This window comes from Lontra canadensis, unplaced genomic scaffold, assembly GCF_010015895.1.
Source record: "Lontra canadensis isolate GAN:19392208 unplaced genomic scaffold, GSC_riverotter_1.0 scaffold144, whole genome shotgun sequence".
NCBI classification, from domain to species: Eukaryota; Metazoa; Chordata; class Mammalia; order Carnivora; family Mustelidae; genus Lontra; species Lontra canadensis.
In genome coordinates, this window is record NW_022631138.1 from 319,638 (window position 1) to 339,857 (window position 20,220).

The 20,220-nt window shown below is 50.7% G+C and overlaps 1 protein-coding gene across 1 annotated transcript; it reads left to right on the plus strand.

The window, feature by feature from the left end:
* Positions 1–119: 119 nt before the first annotated feature.
* TMEM127 (transmembrane protein 127) lies at positions 120–12,547 on the plus strand. Its single transcript, XM_032843808.1, has 4 exons — positions 120–268; positions 687–1,004; positions 9,199–9,363; positions 10,144–12,547. Exons 2-4 carry the CDS (start codon positions 761–763, stop codon positions 10,449–10,451), a joined length of 717 nt encoding a protein of 238 aa, XP_032699699.1. The 5' UTR covers positions 120–268; positions 687–760; the 3' UTR covers positions 10,452–12,547.
* The last annotated feature ends 7,673 nt before the right edge of the window (positions 12,548–20,220 follow it).

The window sequence follows — 20,220 nt, forward strand, 5'->3', positions numbered from 1 at the left end:
CAGCAAGCACCGCGGGGCAGCCTCGAACTACCAGTCCCGTGAGGCCCTGCGCAGGGAGCCGGGGGCGCGCCCAGGCTGTGACGCGCGCGGGGGACGGGGCGGGGTGCCGGAGGAGGCGGAGGCAAAGGAGGAGGAAGCCGGAAGTGGATCGGGCCCGGGTCGGTCCGGGCGTTGCGGGTTTAGGGCCTGGGTTCGCTTTGCCCCAGGCAGCTGCAGAGCCCGTGACGGAACGGAGCGCCGCCATACCGGCCTTGAGGCCTGCTGACCGGTGAGGAACAGGGGTCGGTGTGGTGGAGGGTCGTTTCTGGCCACAGGTCGCAGCCTGAGCACTGTTCCCAGATCCCGGATCCCGGATCCCAGCGGCCCAGTCTGGTCTTCGACCACTCGGCACTCTCTGGCCGAGACCCCAGAGCCGGGTGTCTCTCGCATGGGTAACTGATACCCGCGCCCCAACTCCGGTCTGCCCAGATTCCGACCGGCTCGCAGTCCTCTCCGGGTCCCTGTTCCGCACCTCCGCAGCCCCATTCCAGAGACCCCGTCCCCGCCCCCCACCCTCGACTCCCTGCAGCCCTCCTGTCTGTGCTTGGCCCCAGGTCCCATACCCTATCCTCCGGTGTGGGCCCTAACACCGCTGTGCCGGCCTCCCCTTCTGTGAATCCAGCGTTTTGCTCTCCTCCCCGGGACAGGCAGGCTCAGCGCGCCCTGCGGAGGTCCGCGGTGACCAGCAGCGACCTCGGAGCGACGGCGGGCGGCCCCGGGCATGTACGCCCCCGGAGGCGCAGGGCTGCCCGGCGGGCGCCGGCGGAGGAGCCCGGGAGGCAGCGCTCTGCCCAAGCAGCCGGAGCGTAGCCTGGCCTCGGCTCTGCCGGGTGCCCTGTCCATCACGGCGCTGTGCACTGCCCTTGCCGAGCCTGCCTGGCTGCACATCCACGGTGGCACCTGTTCCCGCCAGGAGCTGGGGGTCTCCGACGTGCTGGGCTACGTGCACCCGGACCTGCTGAAAGGTGAGGGCGCTGCGCGCCGGCCCTCTTCTTTCTGAGTGGTAGAGCCTCCTTGGCTGAGCGAATGTGGTGGGGGCTGGAGCAGAGATAGCCAAGGGCAGGCACTTGGCTTGAAGGAAGCAGCCCCATTCCTGCCTAGTGTTCATGCCCACCAGGTGGCTCTGTTTGGGGTCTGGCCCCTCATTAATTCTGATGTTATTCAGCCAGGCACCTACTTCTCAGGCCATGCTAATCTGGACTGCTGCTATTTTCGAATTCTGCCGGCGGAAGGGCGCTGTGTATTGAGAACAGATAAGGGTGCTAGGCATCACAATTAGCTGCCCCCTTCTAAGGAATCCATGGGATATGGGAAGGTTTCTTGGGGCAGCCTGTTGAAGGGAGGAAAGGAACTTTTTTTTTTTTTTTTTTTTTAATGTGGCTGGATTTTAAAAGATATTTTGGAGTTCTGCTATAATGGAATTTTTGCTAGAGAAAAGGGAGTCTATGGCATTTCCATAACCAGAAGTCAGTTTCGTTGCCACTCTCAGTAAAAACAATTGGAATTTGACTCTTGGAACCTTTACAATGGTCTTGACTGAGGTAAGCTTTGTTCATCATCCTGCTTCCTAACTAGGCAGGCAGAGCAAAGGAGAAAGGGACTGTGCTCTTTACTGGGCACAGAGGAGGCCAATGTGGGGGTGGGAGTGGGGGGCTGTTCCAGGGAGCCCCATAGGTAATCTTGCCCAGCCCTGTCTCCAATAATGAGAGTAAAGGCTGTGTGAGGGCAGGACTGTACTTGCCTGGCTTCTACCCAAAAAATGGTCAGAGGACCCCACGAAGTCTTTAGTAACAGCACAGTTCATCACCCCCAAGGTCTTTTGAACCATTTGTGAAGGTCTTCATATTTTCCCCTATGGACCACCCCCTGGAGCTATGATACATTCCAGATGTTTATTACCCCATGTATCAGAAGCGTTAGATATCTTCACGTTGCCTCTTTAAGGATTCAGGCCCTGGGATTTGGTGAAAAGGTCAAATTCCCTTCTGTGCTGTGACTTATATACCACTTCTGCAGGTCTAGTCTGAAAAGCCGTAACCTTGTAGCCTAATGTTGCCTTTCTCCAAGAGTTCTCTTGCTGTTTTGCATCTCTGAGTTTTTAAGGCTTTAGCTACGTTTTATAGAGAACAGGATGGGAGTGTCTGGTTTATTTCCAGATTTCACCATGATGACGGTCTTTGATGGTTTGGCTCATTAAGACCCAAGTTATACACATGATGATGGAGGCCTCGGGACATGCAGCTTTTGTCTGGCCTATAGCTGGTGGCAGAAAGGCCATCAAGTTGGCGTGGAGTCGGGATGGTTTTTCCCTCAGCACGGTGCCTTCTTTGGAGCACAACTACTGCCTTTCCACCACTCCATTCAGGTCTTTGCCATCGATCCCCTGCTGTTCCAGGGTTTCGGGGACGTGGTATCTCCTACAAGCCAGGAGAGAGTTTATGATGCTTCTTCTCCCTTTCAAACCATTCCCTGGGAGGCTCACCAAGTTCGTATGATGGAGGGGGAGGCACTCTGATCCTTGTTTCCAGAGGTCAAGGAAGCTTGGTTCAGACATGAAGTGATCTCTCCAGGGCCTCAGAGCTGGGGGCACAGCTGCATTGACTCCAGTGCAAAATGATGCTGTCTTGTGTGTGCATGTCTTAACCTTTGCTTTACTTCTGCGTCATCGAGAATGACCTCCCGTCTACTCCACTTTGGAGTGCACCCTTGTCAAAGGCCTTTGAAAAATAAAAATAAATTCTTGATGCAGGTTCTCCTTTGTTTACGTATATATTTGCCCTTTTTAAGAAGTTTTTAAAGCCAGATTTTGTCTTTTATAAAGCATGCTGCCTTAATCTTTACATTACACTTACTCATGTGTTTAGAGATCTTAACCCGTGGATAGTTTTTTGCTTGTGTGGTTCTTTTAAGATTTTTTTTATTGGGGGGGCAGGGGGAGAGGGACAAGCAGGCTCCGCACTGAGTGTGGAGCCCAACATGGGGTTTGGGCCCACAACCACGAGGTCATGACCTGAGCCAAAACCAAGAGTCAGACGCTCAACCACGCAGGCACCCCAACCCATGGATAGTTTGAACCTGCTTTTCTGTGGCCATTTTCTTGGCTGTTGTAAGCTAGGAGCACACTGGTGTCCATTAATAAGAGAGGTGACCATGGTACCTCATGAACCATCACAGAAGAAGGCATGGAATTAGGAGGGCCCAATTGCTTCTTCTTCCTTTACGCTGTACCTGTTGGGTTTTTGCTTACCCAGTGGGCCTTTAGACACGGGCTATCCTATGCAATTTTGTTGATCCTTAGGGCCTAACCCATGTCCTAATATGGAAGCCTGGGATATTCTCTATCTTGGGAGGGAGCGGAGCTTTGGGGCACAGATGTGATGGCAGTAGATGCTACCAGAGGGAAAACAGGCCTTATCAGGTCTGTGCAGGGGAAGGAGGATGGGCAGGGCTGGCAGGCCTCCGAGCAGTGCCTTCCTGTTTCTCAGCCCCATGCCTGAGTGCCAGGCATTGTGCTAGGCACATACCATGTCTGGCTTTAGTTTCTCCTAAGTGTCTTTATTGGATAGGTGCTGCCCCACCTCCAGTTCACAGAAGTTGCAGGCTCAGGGAGGTCGGGTACCACGGGCTTGGAGGCACAGAGCTGGTGTGCGTGCTGTGGACCCCACTCTTCCTATCGCACCTGAGCGCACTCTAGGTTTCTTTTTCCTTCCATCAGAGTTGTCCAAGGCTTATTATTTCCTGATTCTAGTGGAGTTTTTCTCACAAGTCCCGCCGAAGCTGTGGTTCTTATCCCTCATTGCCTCAACATTCTGGCTCAAGTCAGTGAGCCTGAGGCAAAGCCACTCACCCTCCCGCTGTCATTTGCAGATCTCCAAAAAGGCTTTAGCCAATGCTGGCCGGCTGAACAGATTTGGTCCTGAATCCTTCCGCTCCCCAGAGGGTGCCTGCTTCTCAAACAGCTCCTCGCCAGGCCCAGGTCCAGAGATTTGCTCAGACTGCTGGTGGCCCCAAGCAAGGGGGGGGGCACAGATAATCATTCCTTCTGAGCCCAACCCTCTCTATTGAGTGTGGCCAGCAAAGGGCAGCTCTGACAACAACTTCAGGAAGCATCTTTGGAGAATGAGGAAGTTTGGGGGGTTGAAGTCAATGAATCACAGTTGACAACAAGCCACTGGAAATGCAAGGCCCTACCAGGAAGGGCCAGTGTGCCTGCTGGGTGGTGACTAATGCAGCTGGCACTTCTGATGCCCATGGGGCCTGTCCCCAGAGGCAGCTCTGCTAGAAGCTTGTATCTAGTGATACCCAGCCAGGCGCTAGAGGGCCCTGTTGGAGTCCTGTGTTAGAAACCTGTCTGGAAGCCCAAAAGTCACAGTGGGCTATGCAGGTGTGATGGCTGAGCCGAGCGCAGAGAAAGATATGGACCCTGGGGAAGGGTCTCTAACTCCCAGGGACTCCAGTGAAGGCCGAAGGGAGGGAAGATGAGACAGAAGAATGGAACTGTCCAGAAGCCACTTTACTCTTCCTGCCTGTAATGGGAGCAATGGGCAGGTAGATGGGAAGTGCCAGGGCCTTCAAAACAGATCCAAGCCAGTGACTCACCAGTGACCTTGGGCAAAGTCAATTCCTTGGGATCCTATTACACAGCAGCTGCCTTCTTCTCCGGTGACTGAGGGGACAGTCAGCAATAATTACCAAAATAAACAGCGCAACTGGAGAATGGGCTGTGTTCTCTGTCTTACCAGAGTGTATACACTGCACCACTTGTTTGAATTTAAAATTAGGACCCTGCCCTGTGTGCCATTTCTCTCCACAAATAAAATCATACATACATCATCCTTGGGGATTTTGCTTCCGCTGAGCAGCCCTCGAGGCGCTGGGCATTCATTGCTCCCCCTGCCAAACATCAGTCGGAAACAGACATGGGAGATCCTGACCCGAGGAGAGTTAGAGCTGGGTTCTGAGTGTGTCTGGGATAACTCCACCTGGCTTCTCTGTGTGCTCTGAGACCCTCTGATGAGAGGCTGCCTGGGATGCAAGGCAGACCCCTGGTGTATCTGTAAGCATCACTCCAAGGGAAGTTATGTTTGGCTTCCCCGCCAAGCCTGAGGGTTCACTCATGGCTTTGGAGTGGAGAAGGCAGTCATGTTGAAACAAAACCCATTTGAATGTTGGGTCAGAGGCTCTTTCTCTGCATCATATCATCACGCTGGCCGGGCAGAACCTTAGTCTGGCTTTAGTAGGCTCTTGTCCCGGCCCACACTGGCTGATGTGTGCTGACAGAGTACCAGTGGAAGGAGGAAAGGCACACCAGGGACGACGCCGTGGTGGCCCAGCTGTACAGCCCCGTGCCGAGGGAGTAGGCTGGTGGCAGGCCCTACGGGCTCGTTCCTGGCATGGCCTGAGGCAACTAGCAGCACAGCCCTGTGTATGGGGAGCAGGTGTTACAGCTTTCACTGGCTGCATGAGGGCAGCTAAGTGACTTGCTGGAGCTAACACAGTCTGTGGTCCGTCTAGGATTTGGTGCCACATCTGGTGCCTTTCCGGTGTCCCCGCTGCTTCTAAGAGCCAGGCTCTCATGGCTGCAGAAGCCTAGACCACATTAAGCAGATATTGCCCAGTAACTGCCAGTGCAAGCACTCTTCATGGCTTCATGAGCCAAATCTTTTCCTGCCTAGAAGAGGTTTCATGCTTCCAGCTGTTCCCTTAGTGAGCTCAGCAGCTGCTGGCTCTGACGGTGACTCTGACAGCATTCCTTTTAGGTTTGGACCCTCCATTCAAAGACCGCCCTTTAGGGTTAGATTAATTATGTCCATCAGGGAAAAATGAAACTGCTAACTCTGGTGCTTGGTGATTCCGAGCATCATGGTGCAAGGGAGCCTAATGCAGGTTTGGGGTCTTAACTCCATCCACTGTGTGACCTGGAGGAGGTCACATAACCTCCTGGAGCCTCTGAGTTCTCTGAGCTGTGTGATGAATCCCCCGGAGTACAGGGAGGCTTAACCAAAATAACATCTTTTTTTTTTTAGTCGGCTCCATGCCCATTGTGGGGCTTGAACTCATGACCCTGAGATAAAAAGTCACACACTCTATTGACTGAGCCAGCCTGACACCCCAACTAGAAACTTTGACCCCTCTGGTGCACAGGCTATTCCTGGAGGGGTACACCAGAAACAACCAACAATGTTTGTCTCTTGGGAGGGGCAGTTGGACATTAAGAAAGGGGGGAATGGGGGCGCCTGGGTGGCTCAGTGGGTTAAAGCCTCTGCCTTCAGCTCAGGTCATGATCTCAGGGTCCTGAGATCGAGCCCCGCATCAGGCTCTCTGCTCCGCGGGGAGCCTGCTTCTCCCTCTCTCTCTGCCTGCCTCTCTGCCTACTTGTGATCTCTGTCAAATAAATAAAAATCTTAAAAAAAAAAAAAAAAGAAAGGGAGGAATGTCTTCCCTGAATCTTCTTATGTGCAAGTTTTCCTTATTATTGAAATGAGTATTACAAAACATAAGACATATACGAGTGTACATAATACATGTACATTTTAAAGGATGGTAATAAAATGGACATCCTGTACTCCCTCTGCAGCTGAAGAAAGTGTCTGAATTCAGCCCTGGAGTATTTCTTTCTTTGATGAAAGCTAATTGTTGGGCGCCTGGAAGGTGCAGCCAGTTTACCTCCTACTGTTGGTTTTGGCTCAGGTTGTGAGTTCAGGGACTGAGATCGTCTCCACATTGGGCTACACGCTCAGTGCACAGTCTGTTTGGGAGTCTCTCTCCCTTTGGCCCTCTCTCCCCTGCACTTGTGCATGTGCTCGCTCGCTCTCATGAATAAGTAAGTCTTTGGGGAAGAAAAGTAATGGTTCAAGTTGAGTTGATTTTTAAGAACCACCATTAAAGCACCACTCGGAGTACCTGGCCACATTAAGGAACGCTGCTGGAATCAGAACAGAGCCTGCTGCAGTTGGGAGCGCGATGTGAGCCCTGCCGCTCTCAGGTTGTTCTCGGATGTCCTAGAACACTCGTCCTGCCCCATCCCTGCTGCCTGCCGGGTGGAGCCCGATAGGAGCTATCTCAGAGAGCTTTTAAAGATACACCAATAAAGGCAGGAAACAGCATCTGCCTCTGGGAGCTTTGCTTGCAGAGAGGCCCGTGGGTTTCTAGGCTCCTTCAGGCCAGCTGTCTTAGGCTCCGCAGGGCTGGGTTAAGTGAAGGCTAGGCCGTGCTGCTGACTGAGCTTACACAAAGGAAGCCTCTTGGCCTCAGACAGTTTGCCAGGCTGGAAGACTGGGCCCCAGACAGATGGTTGGCTGACAGGAGAGTAGTGGATAATTCTGGGGCAGCTTAATGGAAGATCTGTAGCCAGATCAAGGCTCAGGAGTCCCGTGTGGGCTAAGCCAGTGTCTGCCTGGTGAATTCTGAGCCTGAGGCAGGGAGTGTGTGCTGTCACAAAGGCGCAGAGTCTCTTGATACCTGGTCTGGTTCTTTAGTATGGGAGGCCAGACTCTCTGCCCAAGACCCAGGGATGTCAGTGTCTGTTGGTTTGAGTCTGCCTTGTGGGGGTCAGGTCCCCTTCCAGGTTCTTGGACTTCAAAACAACAGTCTGCCTTCCTCTAGGTTCAGGATCAGTGTTTCTGGGAATGTAGGGCTTGGCCCCACCTGCATGGGAATTACCATGGGCTGCTTGCTGTGATCCCACAGCCTTTCCGCCTGAGATCAGGACCCAGGAAAAGAGCCTATGGTCTAAGTACTGCCAGCCGTTTCCAAATTGTCCCAAATTAGCTGACAACCCGTGGCCTAAATGAAAGAAGAACTTGCCCACTGCTAGACTAGAGGAAAGAGAGGAAGTTAAGGCCCATTTCTCTTTATCAAAGCTTAAAATGGTTTCTTTTTGGCTTAGCCTTTATTCTGTGTGTTTCTGGGAGCACTAGTTCACATAGATACAAAACTAAATAGATATAAAACTGGACTGACAGGGTTTCTAGATCAATTTTCTTTTTTTTTTTTTTTAAAGATTTTATTTATTTATTTGACAGATCACAAGGAGGCTGAGAGGCAGGCTGAGAGAGAGAAAGGAGGAAGCAGGCTCCCTGCTAAGCAGAGAGCCCGATGTGGGGCTCCATCCCAGGACCCTGGGATCATGACCCGAGCCGAAGGCAGAGGCTTTAACCCACTGAGCCACCCAGGCGCCATAGATCAATTTTCTTTTTTTAAAAAGGTGTTAAAAGTCTTAGAAGTTCACTTTATGTGTCTGGTATATGGTTGTCATCCTGGGACCTCCCTTCTCTTTGACCCCGGGGACACACTAGATGTTGGGTCTCCTGTTTGAGCATCTTCCTTCTTCTTGGTTGACTCCTTCGTTGTGGTGGAGCAAAGAGCATGCACCCGTCAGCGGCTTCACCCTCATTTTAGAAGGTGTCACTTTCGGAGTCTGTCAGGCTTTTGTGGTATAAACTAGTCTCTTCTTAGCTTTTCACACTTCTGGCTTAGACTTGAACTAATCTAGTCCTTTAAGTCCATTCTAAGTAGGTCCAACTCTTTTTAATTTCCGCTTCCCAGAATTTTGTTTTACCTCTTTCCTCTTTGTGTGGGTTTATGCCTTAAAATTTTCCTTCTTTTGTTTTAGTAGGGTGCAGGGAGGAAGCGGAAATAAATGTGAAAGTCTGGTCTGCCATCTTTCCTAATTTATTTAGCACTTTTAATTCTGTGTTTCTCTAAACTGCTTCAGCGTCTTTCAAGGGACTGAATGAATGACTGGATAGACAGTATTAATCGTCCTCTGTGGCTGTCTCAGCTCAGAACTCAGTGGGCTTTTCCTGCCAGTCTAAAGCATGCTTTAGCAGAATGGGCTGACGTGTCAGGCTGATTGTCAGGGTCTTTACAAATGGTTAGCAGAGTGTGGCAAGTACAAGGAAGTGGAGCCCTGCACTTCGAGTGACTTTGTTGGAAAGGGAAGAAGGACTTGAGGCACAGCGGAGCCTGTTTGCAGTTCCTCTCCTCTGCAGGCCGGCTGGGAGCAGGAGCAGGAGCTGAGACGCAGTCCCCTCGCCATACTCCGCTGATTCCCAAGGACTGGGGCGGGGGTGGCGGGGGGTGGGAGACACAAGCTCTTCCCAGCAGGAGGACTTTGGGAGGACGTGGGGCCCTGAAGATTTGGTTCTTGCCCTACAGATTTCTGCATGAATCCCCAGACAGTACTGCTCCTGCGGGTCATTGCCGCCTTCTGCTTCCTGGGCATCCTGTGTAGTCTCTCCGCGTTCCTCCTCGATGTCTTTGGGCCCAAGCATCCAGCGCTGAAGATCACCCGTCGCTATGCCTTTGCCCACATCCTCACAGGTAAGCGTGGGCCTGCTCGCCGTGGGGAAGGAACTGCCATGGGGCGGAGGTGCCCGTCTGGAGTTGCAGGTGGGGACGAAGAGGCTTCTGTGAGCAGATACCATTCCAGATGCTCCTTTCAGCTCTAGCCTTTCACAGAGCAATGGACTGTGATAGCGACTTGCTTGCGTTTGCATGTATGCCTGCCAGGACCACAAACCCACTCAGCCCAGCTGTAGAAGGGGACCATTGTTAGTATTCCACAAGAAATCTCAGTGCTGAGAACTGGAGCTAAAGCTCATGGGGCCCTCAACGAGCAGGGAGGGAACTAGGATGTCTCACTGTGTCTCCCCGGGAATGCATGGTCTCATCAGACTCTCTTTTTCTGGCTCGTCTGCATGCCACCTTTCTCTGCTTCGATGCAGCTTCTCTTCTCCCTCCTGACTGGGCTGCTTTGTTGATTTTGACTTGTGATGGTGCTAACTCCGGCCCCCCAACTGCATGACCCGGTCTGTCCCTTTCAAGCACCCAGTGACTTCTAGCAACCTGGTATCCCAATTCCAAATTCTGGAAACAGAAAGACTCTGGCCCAGAAGGAGTCAGGCATCTGGCCCCAGCCCCCATCCCCATCCCTGTCCCCGCCGGAGAATCCCATGGCCAAGAAAGCTCCCTGTCACAGGGTCTGGGAGCAGGCAAGTTCTCTGTGAATGGGGTTTGGGGAGAGGCTCAGTTGGTTCTTGAAGCATCCTGGCTGCAAGATGCCTCCTAACTTCCCTTCTCTGCTGTCTCTCTGTCTCCCAGTCCTGCAGTGTGCCACTGTCATCGGCTTTTCCTACTGGGCTTCTGAACTCATCCTGGCCCAGCAGCAGCAACATAAGAAGTACCATGGGTCCCAGGTCTATGTCACCTTTGCTGTTAGTTTCTACCTGGTAGCAGGAGCTGGTGGGGCCTCAATCCTGGCCACGGCAGCCAACCTCCTGCGCCACTACCCCACGGAAGAGGAGGAGCAGGCCCTGGAGCTGCTGTCCGAGATGGAGGAGAATGAGCCCTACCCAGCAGAGTATGAGGTCATCAACCAATTCCAGCCGCCCCCGGCCTACACACCCTAATGCTGGCCCAGGGCTTTCTTCTGCAGCAGCCCCTCCCCACTCTGCAGCGCCTCTCAAACCCAGAGGAGCTCCTCTCCCCAGCAGGCCTCACTGGTAGGATCCTGACCATTTCACCAAACCTTCCCAGGAGAGACTCTGCCTTTAGGGTGGTTCATGTATCCCTGCTCTCCAAACCTGGGATTCACAGATTTTATATAATGCACTGTTTCCCCTCTTGTCACCTTCCTGTCCCTTTGTGGTCACTAGTCATTACCAACCAGGGATGGTCATACAAGTTTTCTCCCTTCATGGGCCATAGCTTTGAAACTGGGACTTTCCCTGGGGAGTTGCTGATGGTGGGGACTTACAGATAGAAGTGTCAGCAGGTCCAAAGGGAAAGGGGGACTGGGCCCTGCAGGCTCATTTCATAACAGTCAGTGTTTGTCCCACCGCTGTAGCCCTGGACTGATCCCCACCCCCAATTCCTACTTGGAGTGCTGCAGCCCCAGGCCGCCCGCTCCGTGGAATTCTCTGCACTTTAGTCTTTGGACTTCCCATCACACATCTTCTGGTTTTCTGGGAAGAAGGAATTGCTGTCAGGAAGCTGAGGCTGCACTCTTCTGCCCTGCCCTTGTGTGGGTGGCTGGAGCCCAGGCAGGGAGCGCAGCTGCTGGCATGGGCCTGAGGCCCCCTGGTGCCCATAAAGGATCAGAGTAAGGGCGGGCCAAGTCTCCCTAGCCCTTTCACCTTTTAAAATGTGAGTGGTTTTAAAAGGAAAAAGCAGAACCAACCAACAGCAACAATACTCTTTTTAAACTAGCGACAAGCCTGTTGTCGTTTTTTCAGACATTTTATCCCATTCCTTTTGGCTCAGCAGTGTTTTGGGCCACGGCTTCCCCCAGGCAGCTCCTCCCTGAACCTCTCCCAGCAGAATGCAGCCTCTTCCCTTGCCTCCTCCCCGACCGCGACCCGGCTCCCTGGGCCCTTCCTGTGGAACCCAGAGCCCTATCGGCCCCGGCCCCGAGGGCTGAGGACTGTGGCCTGGCTGGCTGGCCAGCGTGGTGCTCCTCAGGACTGTGGCACTGAGATGTAACCTGGCCTCCAAGCAGGAACAGGGGCCATAGCAGGGCAGGAAACCTGCCATGAGCCACATAGGAACTGCAACCAGTGGGGTCCTGTTGCGTGAGGTGCCAGAACCAGCCCTTCAGAGCAGGAGACCTGGCTGCATCCTTCAGGCTCAGTGTGTCCCCTAGACTGTGACTTGGGGCAACAGCTTGCTGCATGCCCCTTTTCTCTTCTTGAATGTACTCTGGTCTTGCCGTGCGCTCCCGGCTCTTTCTTGCCCGGCCATCATTCTGTCCTGTCAGCTACACACAGCTCTGGGTCTGGCTGAATGCTGGGCCTAGAGATCTGGGGCACAAAGTGGGAGAAACTTGAGAGACCTTCAACGTGGATCCAGATGGCCAAGCTCTTTGGAATCAGTGTCTGGTGCTGAGCTGAAAAGCAGATTGGATCCCAGTTTCCTTTCACAGGCAATAGACAGAGCAAGACTGGAGAGTGGATACCACTGTCGAATTGTGGCTAGAAAGGGACTGTCTTGTCCCTCGTCCTTCTTCAGCGAGTTTGCCTGGGGATGTCCGGACAGATGCCTGTGTGGGAAGTGAAGACCATGTCTGTGCATGAGTGAGTGGCTGCCTGGAGTTCACTCTGATGCCAGAGTGTGTCCCAGGGTGACCTCTCACTCTTCCAGTCTCTTCCCTTAGGCAAGAAAGACTGCAGTATGATACCTGAGCACAAAACCAAGGAGCTAAATTAAGTCTTATGTCTTTCTGTAAAGTCCGAGTTTGCCTTTGGCAGATCTCCAGGGTGTGGCCAGCTCTCTCTGACCATGAGGGTCTAAGCAGGCAGACCAAGAGAGTGGGCACCAAACACGCATGCCAAAGTGACTAGTCATCTCATGAGGACCCAGACATGACCCTGTGGACCGTTCCACGTGACTCGGAACCCACTTTTTATTAGCTTCCCCTCACCTCTGGCCTTTCTCTTTTCTCCTGCCATCCTGACATGGATAGTTTGTCATATAAATTCCCCTGGTTGTGTTTTTTTTTTTTTTTTTTTCTAGAAAAAAAAATTAAAAAGCAAAACAAAACAAAAAACAAATTACAAATAAGAATGTAAATGCCAGTGGCTCCCTGTCATTTTTCTGTCACAATTTCCCTGACTTGGTTTGTTCCCTTGCTCCTAGAAAAGCAGGAGAAATTTATGATTAAGGGTGTAATTAAAAAAAAAACAAACAAAAAAAAACAGTGGGGAGAGAATGCTTGCATGTGTTTATTCAAATGCAAGGCATTTTTCCTTTTAAGACCCTCCTAATCCTGACAACTTCCGCACCAGGGTCCCAAGGCTAGGAGCAGTAGAGACCTCCAGCCCAAGTCCCTGACTTCAAACCCTGAGCTTTTCTTTGCAGCTGCTCGTTAGAGGCAGAAGAGAAAGCTGCTTCTGTACTCCAACCATTGTGTGGGAAGAAACAGACTTCTTCAGAGCTAGGACTTGTGGAAGGAGCTGCACTTTCTTTTGAAACCACAGGGAATGGTCACTTCCAGGGAGAGGCATGTGAGTGGAGACAGTTTCGGGAGTGTACCTTGTGGAAGAGCTCTACAGTGTCCATGCCTCACACAGTTACCCACTTTCCCTTCATTCAGGCGACACACCGGGCCCCAGATGGACATCACGGTAAAAGAGCTTCGGGCTCCCTTTGAGGAGCAGCCCGTTCAGGTGTTCTTTTTTTATTCCTTGGGAGAGTATACATACTTCTTGAGAGCTAGGTATGTCTTCTCTCTCCTTTCATTTCATTTCAGACATTTACGAATGGTACCTTGCATTGTATACAAGGCACTGTTGGGCACCACGAGAAGAAACATGAGGACCAGCGGGCCTGTCTCCAAGGCTTTTATATTCTTAGTTCAGGAGATGGACTTGTTCACAAAAAGGCAGTGAAGTAAGTGGTCTAATGGACAGTCGGGGAAAGTATGCCAAGAAGGGAGGCTGGTTGTGACCTGAGCAATTATAAAAGGCTTCCTGGAGGAGGAAGCTTGAGTCAGGCCCGCAGTGAGGGTTTGGAGGTAGGGTGTGGGGAACTCCCACCGAGGGGATAGCAAGAGCAGAAGCACAACTGGAGGCCAGGATGTGAGAGAAGAGGTTAGAAAGCTGAGAGGGCCCCATTTAAGGCACTCTAAGAAGTGGGGAGTCCTGGACAGGTTTTGAGAAGAGGAAGGAGGGACTCAGGTTTATTTTAATGACTGGTGACAGTGTGGAGGAGACTCAGCCTCATACTAAGTGGAAGAGTCAGAGGGTATGGGAAACAGGAAGTAGTGCGGGGCCTGGAAGCTGGCAGAAGGGGAAGAAGAGAGCAGTCACTCTTGGTCCCCGGGGCCTGGCGTCTCACAACATGGAGGCAGAGCCAGCAGTGCGGGCCTAGAGGGGCTCACGGATGAGAAGATGCAGGATATGAAGGGCAGCAAGGAGAGAACCTTGGGGAACAGAGGAAGAGGTGGTTGCATCTTGGGGAAGAACAGTTTTCTTAAAATAACTAGAGAATCTTCAGCTGACATCTCACCTACAAATGTGCACTCCATCAGCCACTAAATTCATAGGTCTCAAGGTTCTGTGGGGAGACAAAGGCAGTAATACACTTTTGGCCCTTGGTTTCAAATAGCCTAAAATCCTTCTCTCCTGCATTTTTTTGTGGGAGTGGTATTTAATTTTAGTTTTTTAAGATTTTATTTGGGGGTACCTGGGTGGCTCAGTGGGTTAAAGCCTCTGCCTTCAGCTCAGGTCATGATCCCAGGGTCCTGGGATGGAGCCCCACATCAGGCTCCCTGCTCAGCAGGGAGTCTGCTTCCCCCTCTCTCTCCCTGCCTACTTGTGCTCTCTGTCTGTCAAATAAATAAATAAAATCTTAAAAAAAAAAAGATTTGAGAGAGAGTGAGAGCAAGCACATGAATGAGCACAAGCAGGGGGAGCACAGAGGGTGAGAGAGAGGACTTCAGGGGGTGCCTGCTGACTTAAGTCGGTTAAGCATCTGCTTCTCCTCCTCCCCTACTCCTGCTCTCCTGCTTACTCGATCTCTCAAACAAAAAACAAAACAAACCAAAACTGAAGGATTTGTATTGGCCTGACCTGCCCTCTAAGCTGAGTGGGAAAACAACACAGTGGATAGTGAGGGTTTTTGTAAGTTGAGTTCAAGGAGAGGTAGAGGCTCCTTACCCCAACCATGTGTCTATAGAATTTAGTAATGAAAAACTTTAAGAGACATCTGTGGTTCCATCTTATTTAAGGGCTTGTATGGCTCTGAGAATGGGGCTGAAGGCACAGGGCCTGTAGGCAGCCCTGTCTGGAAGCTTCCTGTTCTTTTTGTCTCTGTAGCAAAAATGACAGCTAGCCCTTATGTAAAGGATCTTCCCTACACAGTGAAGTCTGATTAGACACTGTAGCTCAGTCTTCCATCTTGGTTTTACCTTCCTCTTGGGGTTCTCTCACCTAGATTTCTAGTGCCACCACTATCAGCCGGGAGTTTCCTTCTGGAATAACCTTGGGGTGGTGGGTGGGTTTTGTTTTAAAAAGGAAAAGGCTGTCCCTTAGTCTCATTCTTTCCCACCTGTTTGCTTCTAGTACAGTGGTGAGAGAATTTTGTGCGTTTTTTGACCTTTGAACACACAATTATACTGACAGGCTTTATGTCTTGTTTTTTACATTTTAAGTTCATTAGGACCAGGGGGTCATGCTTTCTTACGCATTGTTCACACACCAAATAAAATGAACACAATGTGCTTTGTGAAGGATGCAAAATTATTAACAGTCCTTGCCCTCAAGGACCTTCCAGTCCAGCTGTCAGAAAAGAGGAAATCTGTAAAGCAGAGATCTGACAAGGGCTCCTGACTGCCCCTTGATACTGTAATGGTCCAGGAAGGCTTCATAAAGGGGGAGAGACTTTATATGGGCCTTGAAGAATGGGTAGGCTTTCTTGAGAATAATGTAATCAATGGGGTGAAAGCAGGAAAGAAAGGGACAGGCTTTGGGGGACAGTGAATGTTTTGAGCAGTGTGATAACCCACTGGAGGGGAGTGATAAGGTGGATGGACCCAACCCGTGAGGTCCTGGAGTGCAAAGGTATTATCAGAATACCTAAAGCCGCAGGATACAGAACTCTTAACAGAGAACTATTTTTTTTTTTTAAGATTTATTCATTTGACAGACAGAGATCACAAGTAGGCAGAGAGGCAGGCAGAGAGAGAGGAAGGGAAGCAGGCTCCCCGCTGAGCAGAGAGCCGGATATGGGGTTCGATCCCAGGAGCCTGAGATCATGACCTGAGCCTAAGGCAGAGGCTTTAACCCACTGAGCCACCCAGGCGCCCCACCAGAGAACTATTTTAAATAGAATTTATTGTTTCCTATAACTGAAAAGGTGACCTGACTGGATCCAGGTGCTTAAATGATAATGTCACAACATTATTTCTCTTTCTCTCTCTCTGTTCTGTTCATGGGCTTAGGAAGTCTCTCTCCAAATGTGGGGAAGATGGCCAACAGCAGCCCTAGGCTCACACTAATCTCTTGTTTAAGGGCTGGAGTGAGTCTCTTTTATCCAAGGGATTTTGATCTGGTTCTGGAAGAGCTGACACGAGGTATCTTTGGCCTGGTGGTTTCATACACAGCTCTGTCCTTGATGACAAAAACAGATGCTTCCATGAATTGCTTCTAAGTTGTAAATTAGGAGAAACTGCCTGCTAGGAAAAGATGGCACATATGGATGAGTAAGTCGATGAATGCTGTCAACACTTTGTTCTGAATAATTGATGAACAGAGCTTTTGGTTACATACCATTTTGAAGGGAAGAGAAGGCAATTACTGTTGCCTTGTGGCTGGACAGTTGGATTCCAGGGTTTGCATCAGACTCAGGCAAATTACTTTCCAAGTACTTGGGGAAAAGACCAAGGCATGGGCATCAAAGCCGAATTAACTTAAAACGGGCCCATTTAATTCTCTGGGGAATGCCTGTTCTCAGGTATAATGCCTATGAAATGATTTTTACATATGCTGCTAAGTCAATGAATTGGTGCTTCCTCCTCCTGCCAGATCCCCAAACCAGGAGAGATGATGTCCAGTGTGGGACCTGGAGCCTGCATGAGGAACCTGTCATGAGGAAGGGCAGGTCAGAGGACAAGGACATCTGCTAAGGATACCAGAGAAAGACAGCTGGAGGGGGGTATGCAGTGCCCATAGCACTTTCCAGGCAGAGAGAGCCCATGACCTGACTTCCAGTACCAGCTTTCTGGACAGACACATTCTACTGAGCTTGATAACAGGCTCTTTCAGGTTGGGTCCCCTGGGCAGCAGACTGAGATGAAGATTAGCATGTGGTATTAGAGGTGATCTCGGGTTCAACAGGGAAGGAAGTAATCTTGGTCAGAGGGGGAAGGTGTGGTGTAAATGCCTGAGGTAACTCCCCAGTTCTGAAGCTGGGATGGCCTTTCGAGTTGTCCTGAATTGGGGTGGGAGGACCAAGCCTTTACACACTAGCTTCAGTCAGTCACTGGATGCATGCTGTACCTACAGAGGACAGTGTTATCTTGGCTGAGGAAATCTGTCACCCGAGGGCAGTTCCTGAAGCAGGCTGGTAACTGAGCGCTGTCTCCCAGCTACTCAAAGTAGGTAGGGGCAAGAAGCCCTTCAGTCCTGAAGGTGGACTTGATGGCACATCATGGTGTCCAGTATTCCTTATGCCTACTACTCAGATCCACTTCTTTGTATAGGCTTTGGGAGCAGCTTGACTTTTCTAAGGGAGGCTGATGGTTAATGGGATGAGCCACATTTCCCACCACTACGCCTGGTCTTGAGCCCCCAACTGTTATCGTCTTCCTCCTCTACCACCCATTTTAGGTGCTTCTCACCCTCAAGAAGCCCCTCTGCTGAGCACCTGGTCACCACATCCTTTTCAAGCTTTGGCTGCTGTACTTCTCTATTTACTTTCGAAACTGAGCCAGGGTTTAACAAAGAGACAGCCAGCTGGACTGCATCAGGGCTGAAAACATCTTCCTCTTTGCTCCTGGTTGTGTAACTGCAGCCCTGACTCTTCCTGATAATCAGGGTCAGTTACTGCTGCCAGGGTGGCGACTCCTGCTTCTTGCCTGCTGCTCCCTTGGCATGAAGAGCTCAAAGTGCCACGTGGCACTTGTAAATTAAAGTGCAGCGGGATTTTTGCTATAGCCCCTGATGAAAAGACTTCATCTTCGGGAAACAGGACCTCAAAACCCTCGTAGTGCAGAGTTGCAGTGACAGAAATACCCAACGGGATCACTGGGCTTAATGCTAAGTGAAGCCACTCCTATTTCCACCCCTTGCACCAAGGACCTATCTCTATTCTTCTTTTTTTTTAAGGTTTTATTCATTTATGTGACAGCAAGAGAGGGAACACAAGCAGGGGGAGTGGGACAGGGAGAAGCAGGCCTCCTGCGGAGCAGGGAGCCCAATGCGGGGCTTGATCCCAGGACCCTGGGATCATGACCTGAGCCGAAGGCGATGCTTAATGACTGAGCCACCCAGGTACCCCTAGACCTATCTGTTCTTATTGGGACATAGCACCACACTGACAGTTGACAGACCGTACACTGTGTTGTGGTAGGTGGTAGCCCATCCTTAGTTGGTACCATCTCTATGCTGGAACCTCAGCTGTGCCTTCACCGGCTGTTCCTTCTCTGTTCATGCTGGCATCTAGATGGTACAGAATGTGATAAGGCCAGTGGATCCCATGGTCATGTGCCATTGTCTTGCCTCCAAACGGTGCAGTGGGTCCTTTGGTCTGATGCATTTTTATGTGGGAACTTTTGTCAATGGGTCAGACAATCAACACTGAAGATACTAGTGCTGGCTGAGGCCCTGCAGGCGAAAGAGGCAAATGACACCCAGAACGTAGTAATTGCAGTCAACATAAATTCATGCCATTCCCAGGCTGGAAAGTACCCAAAGTTGTCAAGCACCTGGTTGCTTTCCTTGAGGTATACTGCCATCTGGGAGGCTCAGCATTGGATTCATTGCTGCAAGGCTGGGCATTTAGCAGTGGAATCAGCCTTTGTGAGTGGGAACCCCTGCTCTTGGATCCATGTGTTACTCCCATCCCTGCTACGTGGCTACTCTTCACATGCCCATTGTGGTGGTACTGAGGTGGCTGATAGCATCTGACATTAATTGGTGAGTCATTCTCTCTACTTGGTTGTTTAGTGCCTCCTCTATGGTAGATACTCTTGGATGGGCATCTGTGCACTTCGGTCCCACTCACATAGTCCATCTACATACGTACCTCTCTCCCAGACCTTTTCATCCTTCATCTTTCCTTCTCCTGCCAGGTCGGTCAAGCAGCCAAGTCAACTGCCAGTCCATATATATTCTAACTATGGTTACATTTCTTTCCACACAAAGTGAATGGCCAGGTTTAACCACTGAGAGAATTTATCCACTGGGAGAATTTCCCTGGCCGCTGTCTTTCAAGATCACCTCAAGGTGGGGCTACAGTACAGCCACAGTTCATTTTCTGCTTGTACCCACATACCATTCTGACCTATCTGCCAATCAAATTTTGCTTTTTTTCCTCCTTTATCGAGTGGTCATAAAGGGACCCCACTTCCAGTGCAGCCATAGGTATGGGCTGATGGAGAGGTGTTGGTCCACAAACAGCAGATGATATGGATGTCTAGGCTACCTGCTGGTATAGCTTACTTGCGCTCCTGATCCTGCTCATACCCAATTCTGGATGTACTACTTCTGTTTTACTACTGAATTATTGCTGGGCCGACTCAACTTTATGTTTTGGTTGGTCTGAAAGGCAGAACCTAAATTACATAAGATAGGCTCATGATGAAGAATTTTGGGTCAACTTAAAAACATACAAAGGGAATAAAGCTTTTCAGCTCGTTCTGGAAATACACAAGAAAAACAGTTTGTTGATAATAAACTGGAAGGGAGGTCAGGCTACAGAATACTGTTAGGGCCTAAAAAAAGGCAGAGAGAATGGTGTAGAAAAGTCTGATTTATAAAATTCCAGAGGAAGAACTGACAAGTGGGTACAGAAATGGAGACAGCAAGCTTATTTGTGCCACCCATTTTTTTATTTTTAAAAAGATTTTATTTATTTATTTGACAGAGAGAGAGATCACAAGTAGGCAGAGAGGCAGGCAGAGAGAGAGGAGGAAGCAGGCTTCCCGCCGAGCAGAGCCCAATGTGGGGCTCGATCCCAGGACCTTGGGATCACGACCCAAGCTGAAGGCAGAGGTTTTCCTACTGGACATCCAACAGTTTCATTTTAATGAGATTGGATACAGAATAATAACTTAATGTCTTTCGAGGTGGTTTAGCCAGGGTGCTCATAGGTGGTGCGAAGTAGGTTTCAGGAAGCCTGTTTACATTCTCACGCTGGCACCTTTTTGAGTCAAAGGCAGTGGAACAGCTACTACTCGAACTGGGGCATCCGCCCTAAGTAACTCCATTCTGCTGCCCTTGACCAAGACGCTTCCTCATTTCCATCCAGCCCGTTACAGCCACCTGCCCACCTGCGCATGTAGCTCTCTGGAAAGTGTTCTGAACTCTAAGGATGCCACAACGGCCCACTCTAGCGACGTGGGGTTCGCGGAGAGAAGTTGAGTGCTAAAACTCCGATCCTCGGAGGCCGTCTCAATACCCTGGTTATCAAGGGCGCTTGTGGGAGAGCCAGCCGAAGAGATCGGTGGTTTCTACGGCAGTC